The 17,694-nt window shown below is 44.9% G+C and overlaps 1 protein-coding gene across 2 annotated transcripts in view; it reads right to left on the bottom strand.

Moving 5' to 3' along the window:
• kcnma1a (potassium large conductance calcium-activated channel, subfamily M, alpha member 1a) overlaps positions 1-17,694 on the bottom strand; it is a gene marked incomplete at both ends in the record, with an annotated part of 141,117 nt that overhangs the window by 53,309 nt on the left and 70,114 nt on the right. For both annotated transcript variants that reach the window (XM_079729764.1, XM_079729765.1), the window contains 6 exons: positions 2,686-2,777; positions 5,240-5,410; positions 6,344-6,419; positions 6,707-6,782; positions 14,051-14,162; positions 14,602-14,695. In XM_079729764.1, the coding sequence (XP_079585890.1) occupies positions 2,686-2,777; positions 5,240-5,410; positions 6,344-6,419; positions 6,707-6,782; positions 14,051-14,162; positions 14,602-14,695 (621 nt within the window). The remainder of the gene's footprint in view (positions 1-2,685; positions 2,778-5,239; positions 5,411-6,343; positions 6,420-6,706; positions 6,783-14,050; positions 14,163-14,601; positions 14,696-17,694) is intronic.

The following is a 17,694-nucleotide window of genomic DNA, read 5'->3' as shown; positions in this document are numbered from 1 at the left end:
CCCATTTCACGTGGCGAGGCCGCGGCGCTACGCACTCCTTTTCATTTAGAAACCCGCTCAGGATGTCTCATGACCTCATTGTTTGTGAGTAACAGTAATCAATCAAATATTTGTAATCTCTTAATCTCGTTTGCTTGACATGTGTGTGTGTGTGTGTGTGTGTGTGTGTTTGTGTGTGTGGGGAGGGGGGCTGACAAGTTTGGCACTCGCCGGCGATGATGCGCTGAACCCCCCCCCCCCCCCCCCCTCCGGGGCAAATATAAACCCACATGACACGCGCGTCAGGGTCTGTACGTCTCCGCGCCAAGCACTTACACATTTAACTGATTACTGGAGCCTTGTGCCACTCTAAAGCCTTTGTGTTCAGCGGGGAGACGCTGATTGCTACCATATGGCCGTACAGTAAAGCCGAGAGGGGAGCAAGGGGGGAGGGAAGGGGGGCCGGGGGAGGTCGGATGAAAGAAAATAGTAAGAGAAGAGAAGTGTGTGAGAAAAAGTGCTCCTTGGTTTTGACAAGGCCCTCTCTCAACACCCGTCTGTGTGTCGGAGCCGGAGTCCCCGTCCAAACATAACATCTCGTCTGTCTCGTCCGGGTGACAGTCAGACCCCATCAAAAACAGGCTCATCTGCCGTGTGGAGACAGAGACAGCTGGGGGGAGGGGGAGGGAGAGAGAGAGAGAGAGAGAGAGAGAGAGAGAGAAAGAGAGAGAGTGAGAGAGAGAAAGAGAGAGTGAGAGTGAGTGAGTGAGAGAGAGAGAGAGAGAGAAGAGGAGATAGATAGAGAGAGAGAGAAGAGGAGAGAGATAGAGATAAAGAGAGACAGAGAGAGAAACAGAGAGAGAGGGAGAGAGCGAGGGAGGGAGAGAGAGAGAAGGATAATAAGGTAGAAAAGGGGGGAAATATACCCAGAAAAAGTCCTACTCTGTGCTACGATGGACGTGACGTGGCAGGACATGTCTGTGTGTGCCGGGAGCCTAAAGGTTTGAGCCGCAGCGTGGAAAAGGCCCGCTTGCTGTACAACATTTTGTACGGACAAAACTTTTCAAACAGTAAAAAAGAAAAGTGACAACCCCACTAACGAAACACTTACAAGGCATTCGTTGCATAAGAAAACGCTTTTTTGTGCGAGAGGCTTCACACACACACACACACACACACAAACACACACTAACACGCACATATATATTCATATATATATATATATATATATATGTATAATATATATATATATATAAAAAGCTGCTAAAAAAGCCTCTCTCGGGACAACATCTAGCACCACAAAAAAGACCAGTCGGGCATCAAGAAGCAAGCAGGCAAAGCAAGCATAGAGCGTTTGAAAGCCTCCAATGGGAGCGAGGCATCCAGCATTCAGGGTGTGGGAGCTGACTGAAGATCAGGGCCAGATTCATGTCGAGCACTGATGATGCAAGCGGTCGAGGCCATGTCACACGGTGATGATGCAATGGGTTAGCAGGGACAGTACAGAGGCGAAGGGTATCGTATTTTTTTTTTTCAGGAATCATAGCCCTATGCATGATCCGTGAAGAAAAAAGGCAAGTCTACATCTCGAGGGAGAACATATGATGCTAGATGGATAGGAGAAAGAAAGAAGTCATGTACGTGCAATACTAACTCGAGCAATAAAACAGAAACGAGAAAATAAATCATATCCTGCAGTATGCCATTGATTTACGGACAAATACTTCAAGGAAAGACCACCAATAACAATGCAGTTGGAGATTTTTGTTGAGGTAGTTCTTGTCTTGTGAGTCTAAATCAATAGCACAGAGTAGGGGTTTCATGACTCGTTTTGATTTGGGATTCTGATCATACTGCATCCAATATATTCATGGTTTGGGCTGGAATAAATTTGAGCACATGGAGCGATGCGACACATACTGATGATGTGGTTAAGAAGCAGCACAGGTGAACATTACCGAGTGGATCATTGAGCAGTCATGAAATCTCTGGTTTCAAACAAGAGCAAATATCAACACAGGATGTGCCCAGAAGGAGAGGGAAAGAACGAAAGAAAGATCGAAAGACAAAAGGGAGAAGCACAAAAATGATTGTTTAAAGCATAGTGATAGAGAGACAGAGTGATAGAGATAGAGAGACAGAGACAGAGGGGGGGGGGGGGGAGAGCGACAGAGAGAGAGAGACAGCGAGAGAGAGAAAATGCAAAGGCATACAGAAAGACGGGGAAAGGAGAAAAGTCAAAGAGGGAGGACAGAAAGTGAGAATAATAGAAAAGATAGAGAGACGGTGGGAGAGAAAGGTGAGAGAGAAGGGTGAGAAAGGTGAGAGAGAAAGGTGCGTGGACATGTTCGTACCGATGGCCAAGTTCCCCAATCCCGCAGTGGGACTTTGACATTTTGACAACAAGCGTCAATTTAGACGTCGGTGCTTGCAGTGTGGGGGTAGGGAGGGGGGGGGGGCGTGACCTGGAGTCACACTACCACACCTTGTCTGGATCTGAACTTACTTTCTGCCTCGGGTCGAGTTATAACTCCCTCCGTATTTCTTCCGATTAAGGATGAGAGCGGCAATTTCTGGCACGTAGCGAGCAAACATGGCCTACATGCATGGAACAGAAAACAAAAAGAAAAAAAGAAAAAACGATGCATGCAGAGAGGGTTCTACCGCGCACAGCAAGAACAGCAGAGAACCTTCTGGAATACTTACTTTCTCCCATTAACAGCACTATAGGAACCGCCATATTTCTTGCGGTTTCCTATTAACTCTATGATTTCAGGGACGTAGCTGGCAAACATGGCCTAAGGAGAAGATAGGAGACAGAAGAAGAAACTAAAAAAAATAACAAGACGATTACGTCGCAGTGTGTGGTTTTTTGGGGGGAGGAATTGTTTGCTCCGAGGTTTGGAGACAAAAGTTCTTTGGAAAATTCTTATTTAGTCATAGTCAGTCATTGTTTTTGTCATCGACTGGGCTCGACTGCTCAAAAAAATGGTTAACTTAACATTTTGAGGGGGAGAAACAAAAAAAGTGCTTTGATTGGTGTGAAGGCGGGCTACAGCTGACCCTGAGTCAGGATGCCCTTACGAGTTCACCCGGAACCTTCCTACAGCCATTATCAAGAACTACGGGGGGTGAAAAAAAACAACCTATGTGCCATGTTCTTTCCAACAAACACAGACACCGCGGCGAGGGGGACTTGAACGGGCTCACCTGATGATCCACAGCTGCAGAACACATTAAGACTCATTTGTTGTTCAGGATAATGAGCTGGATGCATTTTGCAGGGGTCCACCGCCTTTTTGCCCTATCCTAAAGAGACCTCTCTCTCTCGCTGTCTCTCTCTCTCTCTCCCTCACCTAGGATAATCCCTCACATCAAGGAAGCCTCTAGGAACACATACAGCCTTACAGCTGCCTGGTAGCTTGCCATGGCATGCTCCCTTTGCTTCCTCCTCTCCTGAGCTAAGCTATCATCTAGCATCTTTCATGCTGAAAACATGCCCCTAACGCCCTTGGAGACGTACACCTAAGCACGTCCAGCTACGATGTGAAGTTTGAAGGGCAGGTCGGGGTGGTGCCGGTGGTGCTGGTGGTGGTGCTGCTGCTGCTGCTGGTGGTGATGCTGGTGGTGTCGGTGGGGGGTGGGGGTTGTTGAAAGACTATGCACCCTGGAACAGTTACCGACTCTGATGGGAAGCGGCCGTAAAAGGCCACTGCTTGGCCCTAAAGATTTCCAGATCTTTCTCAGCCCTTGGAGAACCAGAGCAGGGCCGTCGCTATGACCACCGGCGCATATGGCGCATGTGATGCACACACACACACACAGCTGCAGGTCGTCAGGGGTATGAGGTGCTGGCTCCTCCCACTATTAAACACACCGACTGTTCTTCTACTCTTTTGTATAAATAATAACCCTGGCCCTCGCTAATGGTGGTGGTCGGGGTGAGGGATATAGGCTGGGTTCTGAGGGGATGTGTGTGGGTTGTCTGCTCATAATGGGAGTGTGTGTGTGTGTGTGTGTGTGTGTGTGTGTGTGTGGGGGGGTTGTCTGCTCCTTACGTGAATGTGTGTGTGCGTGTGCGTGTGTGTGCGTGTGAGTGTGCGTGTGTGTGTGTATATACTGTACATGTGGTCCAGATGTGTAGGGTAACTGTGATGCGTTTGTATGAATATGTGCGTGTGCGTGCGTGTGCATGTGTATGTGTGAGTGAGTGAGTGAGTGTGCGTACCTATGTGTTTGTGCGGGGCAGCTGAGCCAGGGAAGAGGAAACTATCACTAGAAGGTGGGTACAATCAGGCTGGCGGCTGGCTGACTGGCTGGCTAGCTTACTGGTTAGCTGGCTGACTGGCTGGCTAGCTTACTGGCTGGCTATCTTACTGGCTAGTGGTGCTGTGGCATCAGTCAAGGTGGCCCAGGTCGGATCCCCCTGCCCCTGTGTTTGTTGGCTTGGTAGGGGGGGTGGGGTGTAGGGTGGGGTGTAGGGTGGGGTGTAAGGTGGGGTGTAGGGTTTGTGGGATTATCTTGGGTGGGATGGGTAGGAAGGTTGGAAGTGGGAATATTGGGGGGGCGGCAGTGTGGGGTGGGAGCATCGGGGGGGGGGGGGGGTATTAGGGATGGGAGTATTGGGGGGTTGGAGTGCTGGGGATGGGAGTATTGGGGGGAGTGTTGGAGGATGCTGAGAGTGTTAGGGGGGAGAGTGGGAGTGTTGGGGGGCAAACAGTGTTAGGGGGTAGGAGTATCGGGGGGGAGAGGGTGAGAGAGGTGGGATTGTTGAGGGGTGGGGAGGGCGTGCGGGAGAGACACGAGCGTCCTGAAACCTCAACAGCTAGCACAGGATATCAACGTCTTCTTGAACTCTCTACTCCTTCAACAGATACTGGAGGTGGACAGACTTGGGGGGTTGGGGGGGGAAGCACATAGTAACTACAAGTGGACGAAACACGGGAGGCCGAACAGTAGGGGATGGATCAACGTTGACAATGACATGACAGTGACAATACTGTTTCAGGATTCACAGAACTTTTTTAAAAAGTACAATGCAACAAAATGGCCTACCATAACAACACAATGGCTTTAAGAGCCAAACAGTCAACACATGACACATATCTCTAGAGAAAAACATTTAGTCTCAATACGACAGCTCTACCAGGAACGTTGGCAAGGGGCAGGCAGGGTTTCGGGGAAAGGACCAGGGTAGGGTAGGGGTGGGGTGGGGTGGGAGGCTATGAAGGTCAAGAAAAGCCTGTTGCTGTTGTTTTACCAAACCGCCGAGGATGAAGAACACCATGAACAGCCGTCCCAACGTGGTCTTTGCATAGACATCTCCGTAGCCCACTGTGGACATGGTGACCATCAGCAGGTAAACACACTCCCAGTACGAGAGGGACTGGGAGTTCTTGAAGTCTTCCCATGGATCCCCTGAGTTTTCCACCTAGAGGGACATAGGAATGGACAGGTGGTTTTAGGGTTAGGGTGAACAGACGGGCCGACGGACAGAAAGGGGGATTATGTCGGGTGTGTTTTCTAAACTGAGTTGTGAGGTTTGTTTGTCTGTATTGGACACAGCTGAAACAGCTCATGCATTCAGTCAAACATGATTAAAAAAGGACATTGGTGATTTATTTTCTATTTCTTTTATTGAACCAAGACTGACATCTAGTGGTGGCCTAGGGTACTTGTAGAAATAGAAAACGGGTTATCTGCAAGCACATATCCATTATAAACTCATAATTGCTACATTAATTTAATAATTTAATGAATGAGTTAATTAACAAAGATATAAATATAATTCAATAAAAATAATGTGGACAACCTTGTTTGAGTGAATACAATTAAATTGGAAGGCATACAATCAGTAATATTTAAATACTTACCATAATCGGATTTCATTTCAACAATAACAAGGACAAACAAAGTATTAATGTGCAGAACCAACTATGCTAAGTGCTTTGCTAATTGAATAAAGAGAGGCATAGGGTGTGGTTAAGTAAGCCTAACCTCCCCAGCTGTATTTCCCCCACCAAGCCAGCTTATCAACAAGGATGCAGCTGTTTTTCTCGATGTCTATCTATTGATATATATATCAAATGTTGTGGGACACACCATCGATATTTAGATTGTAATAGAAGTGATATGAGAAGCATCAATTTAACTAAGGCTAAACACTGACATCTGGTGTTCAAATTGGGAATATAGAATTTCTCTCGCTAGTGAAATAATACTGATTTACAAGGCATCTATTCAATGGTCCTCCGGAATCTTATTTCCTTCAACAATGCTTTACTTTGATACTGGTAATTTCAGTGAAATGTCCCAGAACGTTAACAGATATTTAATCCTAATTCCCCTTCTAAACCACACTTACCAGATGTATGAATCCAGCGGCTGTTAGCCATGTGCTGATGAAGATGGAGCACAGGTTCACTAGCTTGATGGAATTGCTGAGTAGAACGAGAAAAACAAGAGAAGAAGATTAAGTGAATGTATTTTTGAAAAGAAGAAGTGGTTGCAAAATACTTTTTATCAACTGGGCTTGACTGCTCCAAAAACGGTAACTAAACATTTTAAATTCATAAATGTGTGTTCAAAAGTGCATCATTGAAAAATTTAATATTTGAGGAAAATGAAGGGCAAAACATGTGCCTTGAGATTTAACTTAGTGTCACTTTAACATGTGACATTAGATTTAATTAGACTCCATGTGGACACAATCTCGTCACTTGGTTACCTTGTTTTCAATATATTCAGAAACTGTAAAATCTCGGAGAACTGTATCAACCTCAGCGCCCTCAGGAATCTTAAACCTGGGAGAGGAAGAGGAGGAAGAGGAGGATCGAGAGAGACAGGTAGAGACGAAAGGGAGAAAGAAATGAGTACATTTAGTATATTGACCTGAAGTGTAGCTGCCTAGCTAAAACATTTTTAGCAGAATAACAACAGGCTGCCCAAAATACTCAGAGAAATCAAATAGATAAAAAACGAGTTTAGTCAGACAAACTCCAACCAACTGCTATCAGAACAGGGTGACGTGTGATGGAGAAATGTTCAAGGCCGTCACACCAGAAGTGTAACTTTACATTTCACTTAGTGGGTGACAGCTGTCACTCAACAAGCACAAATGTCTATGTTGAAACCACTGTGTTAAAAAAAGAAGCCAGAAAACTTGAGAATCTCAGAAATATAGTGAACTATTATATGAAGATCTTTGCCTCTTCTATATTATTTACGTTGTGTAATAAATAAGTAGGTTAATACAATTATTGAATTGTATTAACCTACTAGAGACCTACTACAAGATTTACACTTGGATTCAGATTGAAGTATTGTTCTTACAAAGCCCTACTAATAATCATACCTATATATTGCGGAGTATGCAGAAAAAAGACAGAAGCACAAATGTATCATACTTGTATATCGTGCTAATAAAAAGAGATGCTACGGCAGAATTGGGGCAAGACAACACTGAAGCAGAAGGGGTAAAACCCGCTGTGCCAGTTGGATTGTTTCTGCGTATTTTTAGACGGCTCAAACTAGAAGGAAAGCCAGGAGGCGAACGTTACGGCTGCTGCTCGCTCACGGATTACGGAACAATGAACACCTGCCTGCCTCCCGATCTCTATGCAGCGCCACACACACTGAGCCCTCACACTGTGGGCTGGGCGTGTGTGTGAGGAGCTCTTTGAAGTATTAGCGGTAATAGCGTTGAACTGTTGTAGGGGTTAGTCTTTCCACTGTATGTCTTTTCAGCAATATCTATAAACCATAACGTGATGATGTAAAGAAGATATGTGCTTTATAAATCCTAGTCAAGGAAAGCCAAGTGTCATAGCAAAGATAAACATATATTTTTTATATACACAATGAGTCATACATTTTTTAACACACAACGTAAATGTCAACGTTGAGACTGTTGAGGTGAAACAATTTGATGGTTCATTATTGAATGACAGTATTGAAAGTGTGTCAGAGTGATGTGTCCAGTGTGGTCCAGAGAAGGAGGAGCTGATTCCAGATGCAATAGTTTAACTACACAACTTCATAGTTTCAGAGCCATAACTGCTATTTTTAAGTCAAAGTCAATGTTTTTTTAACGTCAAATGCACAGTAATACAGATGGAATTACTGTGTCCGGACAATAAAGTAAAATATCAATCCAAAAAATATCTATGTAGAATATAGAATAAAGAATATGTGACCAAACAGATATAATAGAAGTGCAGCGATTAATGTGAGTATTCGATCTGAATAAACTGTAAATCCCAGATCTTTTTTTATTAAGAATAGATACTATGCAGTTTCCCTGAGACAGCAGCTCTTACCCCAGTTGGACAGGACCTTAAGACGTGACCAGCAGGCCGAATGGAACAGACCAGTGGCAGGTCTCTGGTTTCCCTCCCCATTGAGGTGGACATGATGGGCAAGCCTCACCCGGTAGCCATTTTGAAAAAGTTCCCCACAAGACTTTTTCCTCCGCCACGTTTCCGGGGGAACATCGGCACAAGCATCACTACGCTGGCAACGGTACATAAGCAACTTCGGAGGAATCATGGTAGTCAAGGAATTAAAACTATAAAAATAAACTACTTTAAACCGTATCGAATGTTTCTATCTCCAGGAATGGTGCAATGAGTAGAAATCTTCGAAATAACTCCAGGAACTGATTATAAAAACATATATTCAAAGTTGAGGCGATTCTTATTGGGTCAAAGGTCTTGTTCTTCGTCGTATTCCTTTGACAAAAGAAAGTGCTGAGTCACTGGGCAGGAATAGCGATAGTATAAAGCTCTCACTGTTCTGGGTCGTATCCTTCCAGCTAAAGTCTAGACACCGAGGGGGGAGTGAGAAAGAGCCTGGTGTTATACCTGTCACATCCGTCTACACGGCCGCCGCAGGGGCTCAAACCATCCCATGTCATCGTTCACTGGAGGGGGAGTCGCTGGTTTTTAGCTTTTTTATGATTATTATTATTCTGACAGGATTACTAATCTCCACTCGCCAATCGAAATCATCGCAGGGAGGTGGGGCTTTATACAAAAGCCACCTGAAGCCCGCTGATGAAAGATGATATAAAATGAGATCGGAAAGAACAAATGTGGAACAGGATTAAATAATCCTTTCTTGATAACCGGCGCCAGGACGAGAGGTGATACAATGGTACGACGACACAGATACGGATCAATCCTAGGTCTCTCGCCCGGTGAGGGATTCATGGCGGTTTGCTAGGTTGGTTTAGATTCGTGGAATGACAACATACAAAGAAATGTATATGAGTCTACATTATAACTAACCCTGCATGAGTTGATTTTCATTGTCCGGCCTTAACTCAACCCTTTTTCCAAGACGAATTTGAAACATGGGAATAATTGAGTTTATCATCATCGTCAATCTCATCTCTCATGTTCTAGCACTGAGGGTCCTTTTTTTGTGGTTGGTATGTATGATTATGGTGTTATTCAAATGTGAAGTGAGTTTGATTAATAGTGTTAATGACGGTAACAAGAACGAGTTGTGGCGGATTGTGTGCTACTGGAGCTACTGATCCGTGCAGAGGTTAGATGTAGATCTAATTTGGATAAGTAATTGGTTAGCGTTTGCATTCTAGCTCAGGATTTGTAGCATCTGTGTCTGCATGCTTTCACGCAGAGTTTGCCGATGTGCTTCTGTGCAAATACGCATAGATGCATGTGTGCGTGCATATCTTTTTCAGTGTTCACGGTTGAGTATTTGTGAATGTGCAGGCATGTGTGTATGTGAGTGTGTGTTTCTGTTTTTGTTTATGTTTGTTTCTGCGTGTTATAGTGGGATAGTGTGCAGTAGGGTGCGTGTCTGTGATTATTCTTTGTTATTAAAAGTGTGTTTGTGCGTGTGTGTGCGTGTGCGTGTGTGTGTGTGTGTGATACTATGTGTGTGTGTGTGTGTGTGTGTGTGTGTGTGTGTGTGTGTGTATGTGTGTGTGTGTGTGCGAAAGTGTGTGATAGTGTGTGTGTGGGAGGGGATCTGCTGTTTGTTTGTTGACTTGTACCTAGTTGCACAGGGCTGTGGGAGGAGGGGTGTTAGGGTTGCGGGGGCGGGTATAGAAGGGTAGGACCCAGGGGGGTTGAATCCAGCACAGATGCCAGAAAAAAAATCTCAATGAATATCTGGTCCCGCGAACACATGTGTCCTCAGCGAGAGAAAATCCCCTTCCCCACACATGGCAAATCCTCTTCTGTACACACACACATACACATTATATCACGCACACACACACACACACACACACACACACACACAGACACACAGAAGCCCATTACATCACAAACACACACACACACTCATTATATCACATGCACACACATTACACACACCACAACCACCCACACATTACATCACACACGTGTCCGCTGGCCAGATGCTCATTCAGAGAGAGTAATTTCATTGAGGTCCTGAGAGCCAAGAACAAAGACCCTATACACCTCCGGTCACAAGGTCCTGCCTGCCTGCTGCTGGAGTCTTTTATCAATCAGCGGCCTGGGAGGATATTACACTTTACTACACACACATGCACACACACACACACACACACACACACACACACACACACACATGCACACGCACACGCACACACACACACAAGCAAGCTGTACACCCCTCCAAGTGCATGTTAATTCATAAAAGCATCAAGTCCCTCTCTAAGCCCCGGCTAAACCACCACCCAGTCCTACTCTCTTTAAAATAGTGCATCTCTTCAGTATGAGGCATGCACAGTGCAGTAATGCTGCAGAGCTTTGAAATGTGAGGGACGTAGAGCAAACGGGAGGCGTAAGCCACACAACAACAACATGAGTTTTCCTCTCCTTATTTACTGGCCAGGGTGGCTCTCTTGTCATTGAAGAAAAAGATATAGCAAGCTTGTATAAACCCATGTCTATGGAAAACCTCTTCAAGGGCCCGATTCTGACACTACATCAAGAACCACTAGAGGGCAGTGTCAGTTCAAAATGAAATGGAAGGGCCTCCTGTATTTTTGTAATAATAGTCCAGAAAGTCTGCAGTGTGAGTTACATGGGCATGTTTATTCAACTTGGCTTGGCTTGCTGTGTTTGATCCACCAACACTCTGATGGATCAAACTTTCACTTGGTTTTATGATCGATCAATACAGAACAAACGATATACATTTGAAGGGCCGTTTATGTTACTGCCAGGTTGGAAGTGTGATCCATAAATGGTAAATTAAATGAAAGGTATATTAATTTTGGCTTGATTGATATACAGTAGTGCTATTATATCCTGTGGACACTCAGCCAGCTATCCAGGATCATTTAGGGTAAGGTGTCTCGCTCAAGGACACCTCAACACTTGGCTAGGAGGAGCTGGGGACCAAAGCAGCAACCCCCCAGGCCATCTGTCATCTGGGTGGACACGCCCACTTGTGATGTCACCAGTGAGAAGATTCTGAAAAGACCAATGATCAATCACTACCGGGTGGTTCAACTCAATTAAATGGTATCAAAACATCAGGAAGACGCCGTGTAGGGTGTAGGGGGTGCAGTAGAGGTACTTGAAGAGCGCTGAGGTGGGGAAGTCAGGGGTGGTTGGGGGTGGGGGGTTGAGGGGGTGGTTCTCTGCGCTCTTAGTGGCTGCTTGCAACTTTCAAAGAGCGCCGCACTAATCCAACCTCTGCACGGCTCCTACTCTCCCAGGAGCCAGGAGCCCAAGTGGCATAAGAAGATTAGGCTGAATTTTTCATTAACAACTTTCGCTCAGCCTTTTAAGTATGAGCCTCATTTCTTTTTTCTCTTTCTTTTTCCTCTTCCCCCTTTCCTTCTCCCTTGCTCATAAGTGTCCAATTTGTTCGAGCGGAGCTGAGGTGATTAGAAAATGATTGCGGCATAAATTTACAATCTACTCGGCCTAAAGAGTATAGACCAGACCAGACCGCTGCCACCGCAAAGGTGCCAGCACTTGTTTTCACTGGTCGGTTATTTATTGATGACCCACGTATCCCTCCCCCGGCCTTGCTACCGGTCATGTCCTTACGCAGGGGTCAGGGAAGTGGCAGTAGAGGGGTGTGTGTAGTTGTTTTCAGGTAAGAGTCGAGAAGGTATTTTTGCAGAAAAAAAAGGAAACGGTCAACAAAACCCCTTTACGGCCTTCAAGGTCCTGACTGCCACACTGGTTCTTAATTATGTGAAGAACAAGAAAACACTGAGCCTGATGCGAAAGTGTACACTTACCAAAATGAATAGAGCAGCTTTTATGGACGGACGTTATTGATTATTGGGAAAACAATTATTCTACTGGGAGGTGTCCGGACGAAGCGCTGTGATAATGGGCCGGGTGATTCATGGATCCGGAGGGACGGAGATGGTCGGGAAGCGGCCGGCTCTTATTTCCACATACGTTTAGGTTAGGGACAGTGACGTTGACGGTTACCTCATGAACATAGGCACGACAGAACACTACACAGACGACTAAACATGCATCGTGATTCTCATTTCCATAAGGGTAATGGAACAGTGATATTATATACCGCATGCATAGTAATATATCTAGAAGCATTAGCATTAGGGCGTTCCTTGTGTGCTTTGCTGCCAAAGACACTAGCACCCAAACAGCATTCAGGAGGAGAGTATCCAACACGTTGTAAATGTAGAACCTATAGGCAACATTAAACCCTTTAGGTTGTCAAGTCCAACATAGTAAACGCTATTTAATTGTGTGTTTATAATTGAATAACTGTGAATGATGGGATTTTACAGTCAAAAAAAGAAATTCAATTCATTCAAAGGGAATGAAATAAAATACAAAAACATTCTTGCAGCAGATATCATGTGACAATCTTAAAAAGGGCAGAGGATATGAAATAAGAATAAGAAATGTCCGTGATCCCCTCCTTTCATCGATATCAAAGCCATCTTTTGGGGGCCAATCCCCTGTCTCCTCCCCACCTTGCCAGGCTTATCTTCAACTTGCACGACTATGCTGCATGGCTGTGTGCGCGAGAATGTGCACGAGAGTGTCAGCGAGGAGTTAAGACCCCGCTTGCACAGCCTTTCATCATCGCGGGGGCGCTCGTACCCGGGGCATTCTGGGAAGGAGACGGAGACCTCTTCGCATCATCAATTCCAGATTTCCAACAGGGTAGCTTAGCTAGTGTAGCTAGCGTGGCTGTCTTAGCACGTAGCTTGTCACCACATTCATAATACATCTGGCTTGGGCGACTCACAAGCTACTGCTCTTTCTAATGACCTGGAAGATCAAGGGAAGGGTATTGTAGAATCCCTCTTAAGAACTGCTGGTAATAGAAACAGTAGCTGGGACCCTTTCATCACGATTGTGAAAAGATTTCCAAGAAGAAAACTATATTTGATGGTATCCTGATGCTTCTCTGGTTCATACGCTCATATCATATCAGATGATTATGTAACCTGTTGTTTTCTTGTGTTGTATTATTTTTGCGCATCTTCGAATGTGTTACGGTTCAATGACTCGATGAATAATAATTCTTTACTCCAAAGCAATTGGTAATGAAGGAACTTCAGTAGCAGGTATGGGTTAGGTGGTTTTGCTCCAGGACGACTACAGGTTAGGTTGCAGACATCGGAGATCAAAACCCGGTGGCACTTGGCCGGGAGTTGAACACCCTATCCACGACACCATGGTTGGGATGAAGTCAACAGTGATCTAAGAAACACTAAGCTGTATACAAGCTGGGATATCCAGGTCCTGTTGCGGATCACAGAGAGACCCTTGGTGGAAGCAACCTCATTCCCGTTACTGCAGTGGCATGTAGGACAGGGTCGTCTAAATGCACAGTAAGTAGGCCGCTACACAATACAGGTCAAGGTGTTCCTTCCACTGTGCGACTAAAAGTGTGTGTTTGTGTGTTTTTGTGTGTGTACATATGAGGACAACAGGTAACACCTGTGCCAGGCTTGAGGTGTGCCAGGCAGAGCACCTCACCGGTCAACAATCATCTCATTAAGGCCTTACCTGACTCGGGCAGAACACTCCCCCCAAATACAACCACCATTCTGTACACATTGTGATAGGTGCAGATGAGGAGATTGACAGACTGACGGACTCACCGAGCCAGCTTCTGTTCAAGTATACGGAGACAAACACGGGGGGCACGGTGAAGAAGTCCACCACAGAGTTGACCTCCAACCAGAACCACAGCTTATCGTTGGCTGCGATGAACTGGATAAGAGCAGACCATAATAGCAGTGAGGCATCAGCAGTGTAGCAGTGTAGCTTAGCAGCGCTGAAGGCTAGTTGTTATCGGTCTTATGTTAGCGCAATGCTCGGTGGCAGCTAACAAATGGGAGTTTTGGAAGCGCACTAAAAAAGGGCATCCTAAGATTATCTTTATGTTAAGGAAGGTCAGCCAAATGACAAATGTGCAACTGCGTCGACATTGAAGGATGCTGTGTTCCACAATTGCACAAGTGCATATAAAGAACTGAAAGTATCTTGGTTTGACATGTGGGCGTGTATTTCAAGCATTAACGATGAATGGAAATTCTGGGGGAAGAATTCTCTGTCTTTTAACGTGTCTGTTATCATATTTCAAAAGATGCTATAGGAATAATTGTATTGGTGTATGTGTACACTTGTGATTTGTAATTTGTCAACTTACCCGCAAACCAAAGTACAGGAGGAAGAAGACGTTGAAGGCCATGTCGATCTGTAACGTGAAGTCTTTGTAGAAGTTCTGACAGGACTCTATAGGGCTGGAGATAGATAGAGGAAAAAGAGAGGTTGCCAGAGAGAGAGAGAGAAGATAAACGGTGGGAGAGGGTGGAAGAGATGATGATGAATTGCGTTAGAACCATCTTACATTCATTCTCATGAATACATTAGCACCAGGAAGTAAGAGAAACATTAATAAACATCATGTAGGCATATTTATGTCCTCTAAAAGTGACAGAGCGCTAGGGCTCGGACCAGCCCGGGCCTTTGGTTAAGACAAGGCGGACGCTAGCGGCGCGCCATCCTTCCCCCTGTTCCCATGTCGTCTGTCACATGATCCATCTCAGCGTTTACCTTATGATGATTAACCATTACGACGCGGATGCACACAACAAAGCAATCACCACCGCCGCCATTCCTCACACACAGATGGGCCTGTCACACAACGCTGGTGGCTGAGCACAGAGATACGGTCCCACGGGGGCTTGCAGCACCTCATGAATATTCATGATGTTAGCATGTTGGGGCTACATGCTACCTATGGGAATGTAATGTAAGGGCCAAGATGGGAATATGGTTTGCATTCTGGTAGAGTCAACACAGTGACAATTCCCAACATGCCTCACATCAAATACACCCATGCGCACACGTACACACACACGCCACATACACCAACCACACAGCCCCGCAGGGAGATATTCGATGATCAAGCACAGTATTTACATTATAATTCATTGAATTGATCAACTTAATAAATTGACACACATCGGATGAATGGAAGGTTGCATAAAGGCACAAAAGGATGGATGAATCAATCACTTTATGAAAGGATGAGTGAATAAGTGAAGAAAAGGATGGACAGTAACATTCATTACTTCAATTAAATGGAAAAATAAATGATTGATGAATGAATGAATGTATGCTTGCAGGCATGCCTTCATGGATACACAAAGAATTCAATCGAAAGATGGACGGATATAAGGTGGCTTATGCACAATCGAAGGAATGAATGATTCAACGGATGAATGAATGGTTACATTAATGGATGAATGGGCAAACATACACGTCCAAAGTGAATCGATGGGCAGTCCCACAGACATGACCCGGATCGCAGACATACAGAACGAATGAACTTTGCATCGATTCCCGTTGGCGTGTTGTCTGCCGCGCGTGTCTCCCTGGGGTCTCAGGTGGTCTTTAAGGAGCAGAACCCCACAGCACCACTGGGATTGAAAGCAAACTCATTTTTGTTCCCCGGGATTTTATTCGTACATTTGTTTTCCTGAAGCCCAATGAATTGAATTACATTTTGCTGAAAGGCATTTTTTTTTGAGGGGGGGGGTTCAGTCAGGGCCTCATTTACCAGCGTCTCTTCCCCACATTGATCCTGGCTGCTTGATCAATTATTTACCCAGCCACCGCCAAACACGCACAGCCGCACACACAGCAACTCAGGAAGAACCCTCCTGGGAATCAATCACGCACACACACACACACACACACACACACAGCTAATACGCTAGTACGCACGGTCAAGGGCTGATTTAAATGTCATCTTAACTCTGGGTTTTTCCTCTGTTTTTCCGGGGGGAGGGGGGGGATAATAGAAGTCACATTACCAAAGTTTTCTCCATCAGTTGTCAAAACAGGCAAACAGTGTCCAAGCATCTTACAGATGGGTACACACTTAGATCATTGGCTAACACACACGCACACCCAGATGCATACACACACGCACACACACGGTGGAGAAACAACTTGCTGTAGTATTAGTGTGACGTTCTCCCCCGGGCCAATGATGGCCCAAATCGCATGCATGAGTGTCGATATACGAGGATTATGTAAAGAAACTGTGTAACATGCTTATGCATGGTGAAATAAGAACACTTGAAAACCTATCTTGATATTTCATAACTTCCGATATTTAAGTGTGGTCTGAGGCTGTCAGTTTAAACCGCTTTTAAATTATTCAATAGAGAGGATGAACAGAAGGTCATGTATACATGGGTCTTTTATGCCAATGACATATCAGTCACTGCCTAAATTTACATTTCAATATAAAACATGTGTGAATTATAATAATAATAATATGGGCACCGAAATTCTGGACTTGAACCGCGTTCAAACCCATCCCGTGTGCCCTGAATGCCTGTTGATTTTCCTTTTCACAAGCCAATCACGTAAGAGCTCGGTCACACTCACACTCACCAGCAAACAACCTGGCAGAAAGGTCAGAAGATCAACATGCAGAGAAAGTAGGAGTTCTTGTCAATCCAGAAAATGGAGCAATTTGCATAAAACTTTCCTTTTTATGTTACTAAAGCCACTTGATGTTACCTTCATTGTACTGGCCGTCTTGCGCCACCTTTTGGACGTAGCGTGTACAAAAAGAGTCGCCAAAAAGTATTATGGCCATGTATATTAATGATGCATTTGATTTATTTTGTTTTATTAATTTATATTTTGTAATATATATTCAAATATATTCAAATCCCAGTTTACTTTTTTAGGAAAACCCTATTCTAATTTTGTTTTGTGCACAGTTGCCAGCCCTTACTTGGCAATGATTAAATAAATCAAGCCTCCATCAAGACCACTCTCCTAAAAGTAATGAACCACAAAATAAATCAACGATGTACTTGTGTTTGTGTCTGTATAGGCATGTGTGTGTGGGTGTGTGGGTAAGTGTGAGTGTACGTCTTTTTGCATGTTTGTAGGTATATAAGTGTGCATGCACCTATGTATGTAGTGTTTGCTCACCCTATTGTGTGTATACGTGTGTGTGTGTGTGTGTGTGTGTGTTTGTGTGGCCGTATGCGTGCGTACTTGTGTGTGCTTTTTCCACAGAAAAGCCAGATAAAGACAAAGGACTGATCCCAGGTTTCAATGTCACTTCACACTCTGTAATCACATGGGATAGGCTGGCCCAACTCTGCCTGCACACAGCAGAAAATAGATCTGACCACCAAGGTTCCTATTACTACTTAAGCCTGGGCCTGGCCCTTGGCTTGACCTGCCCGGCTGGGAAAGAGACATGGGG

This window comes from Pollachius pollachius, assembly GCF_949987615.1.
Source record: "Pollachius pollachius genome assembly, chromosome: 2".
In the NCBI taxonomy this organism is placed as follows: Eukaryota; Metazoa; Chordata; class Actinopteri; order Gadiformes; family Gadidae; genus Pollachius; species Pollachius pollachius.
Note: the sequence above shows the minus strand (reverse complement) of the source record. Positions and strands in the feature narration are given on the sequence as shown.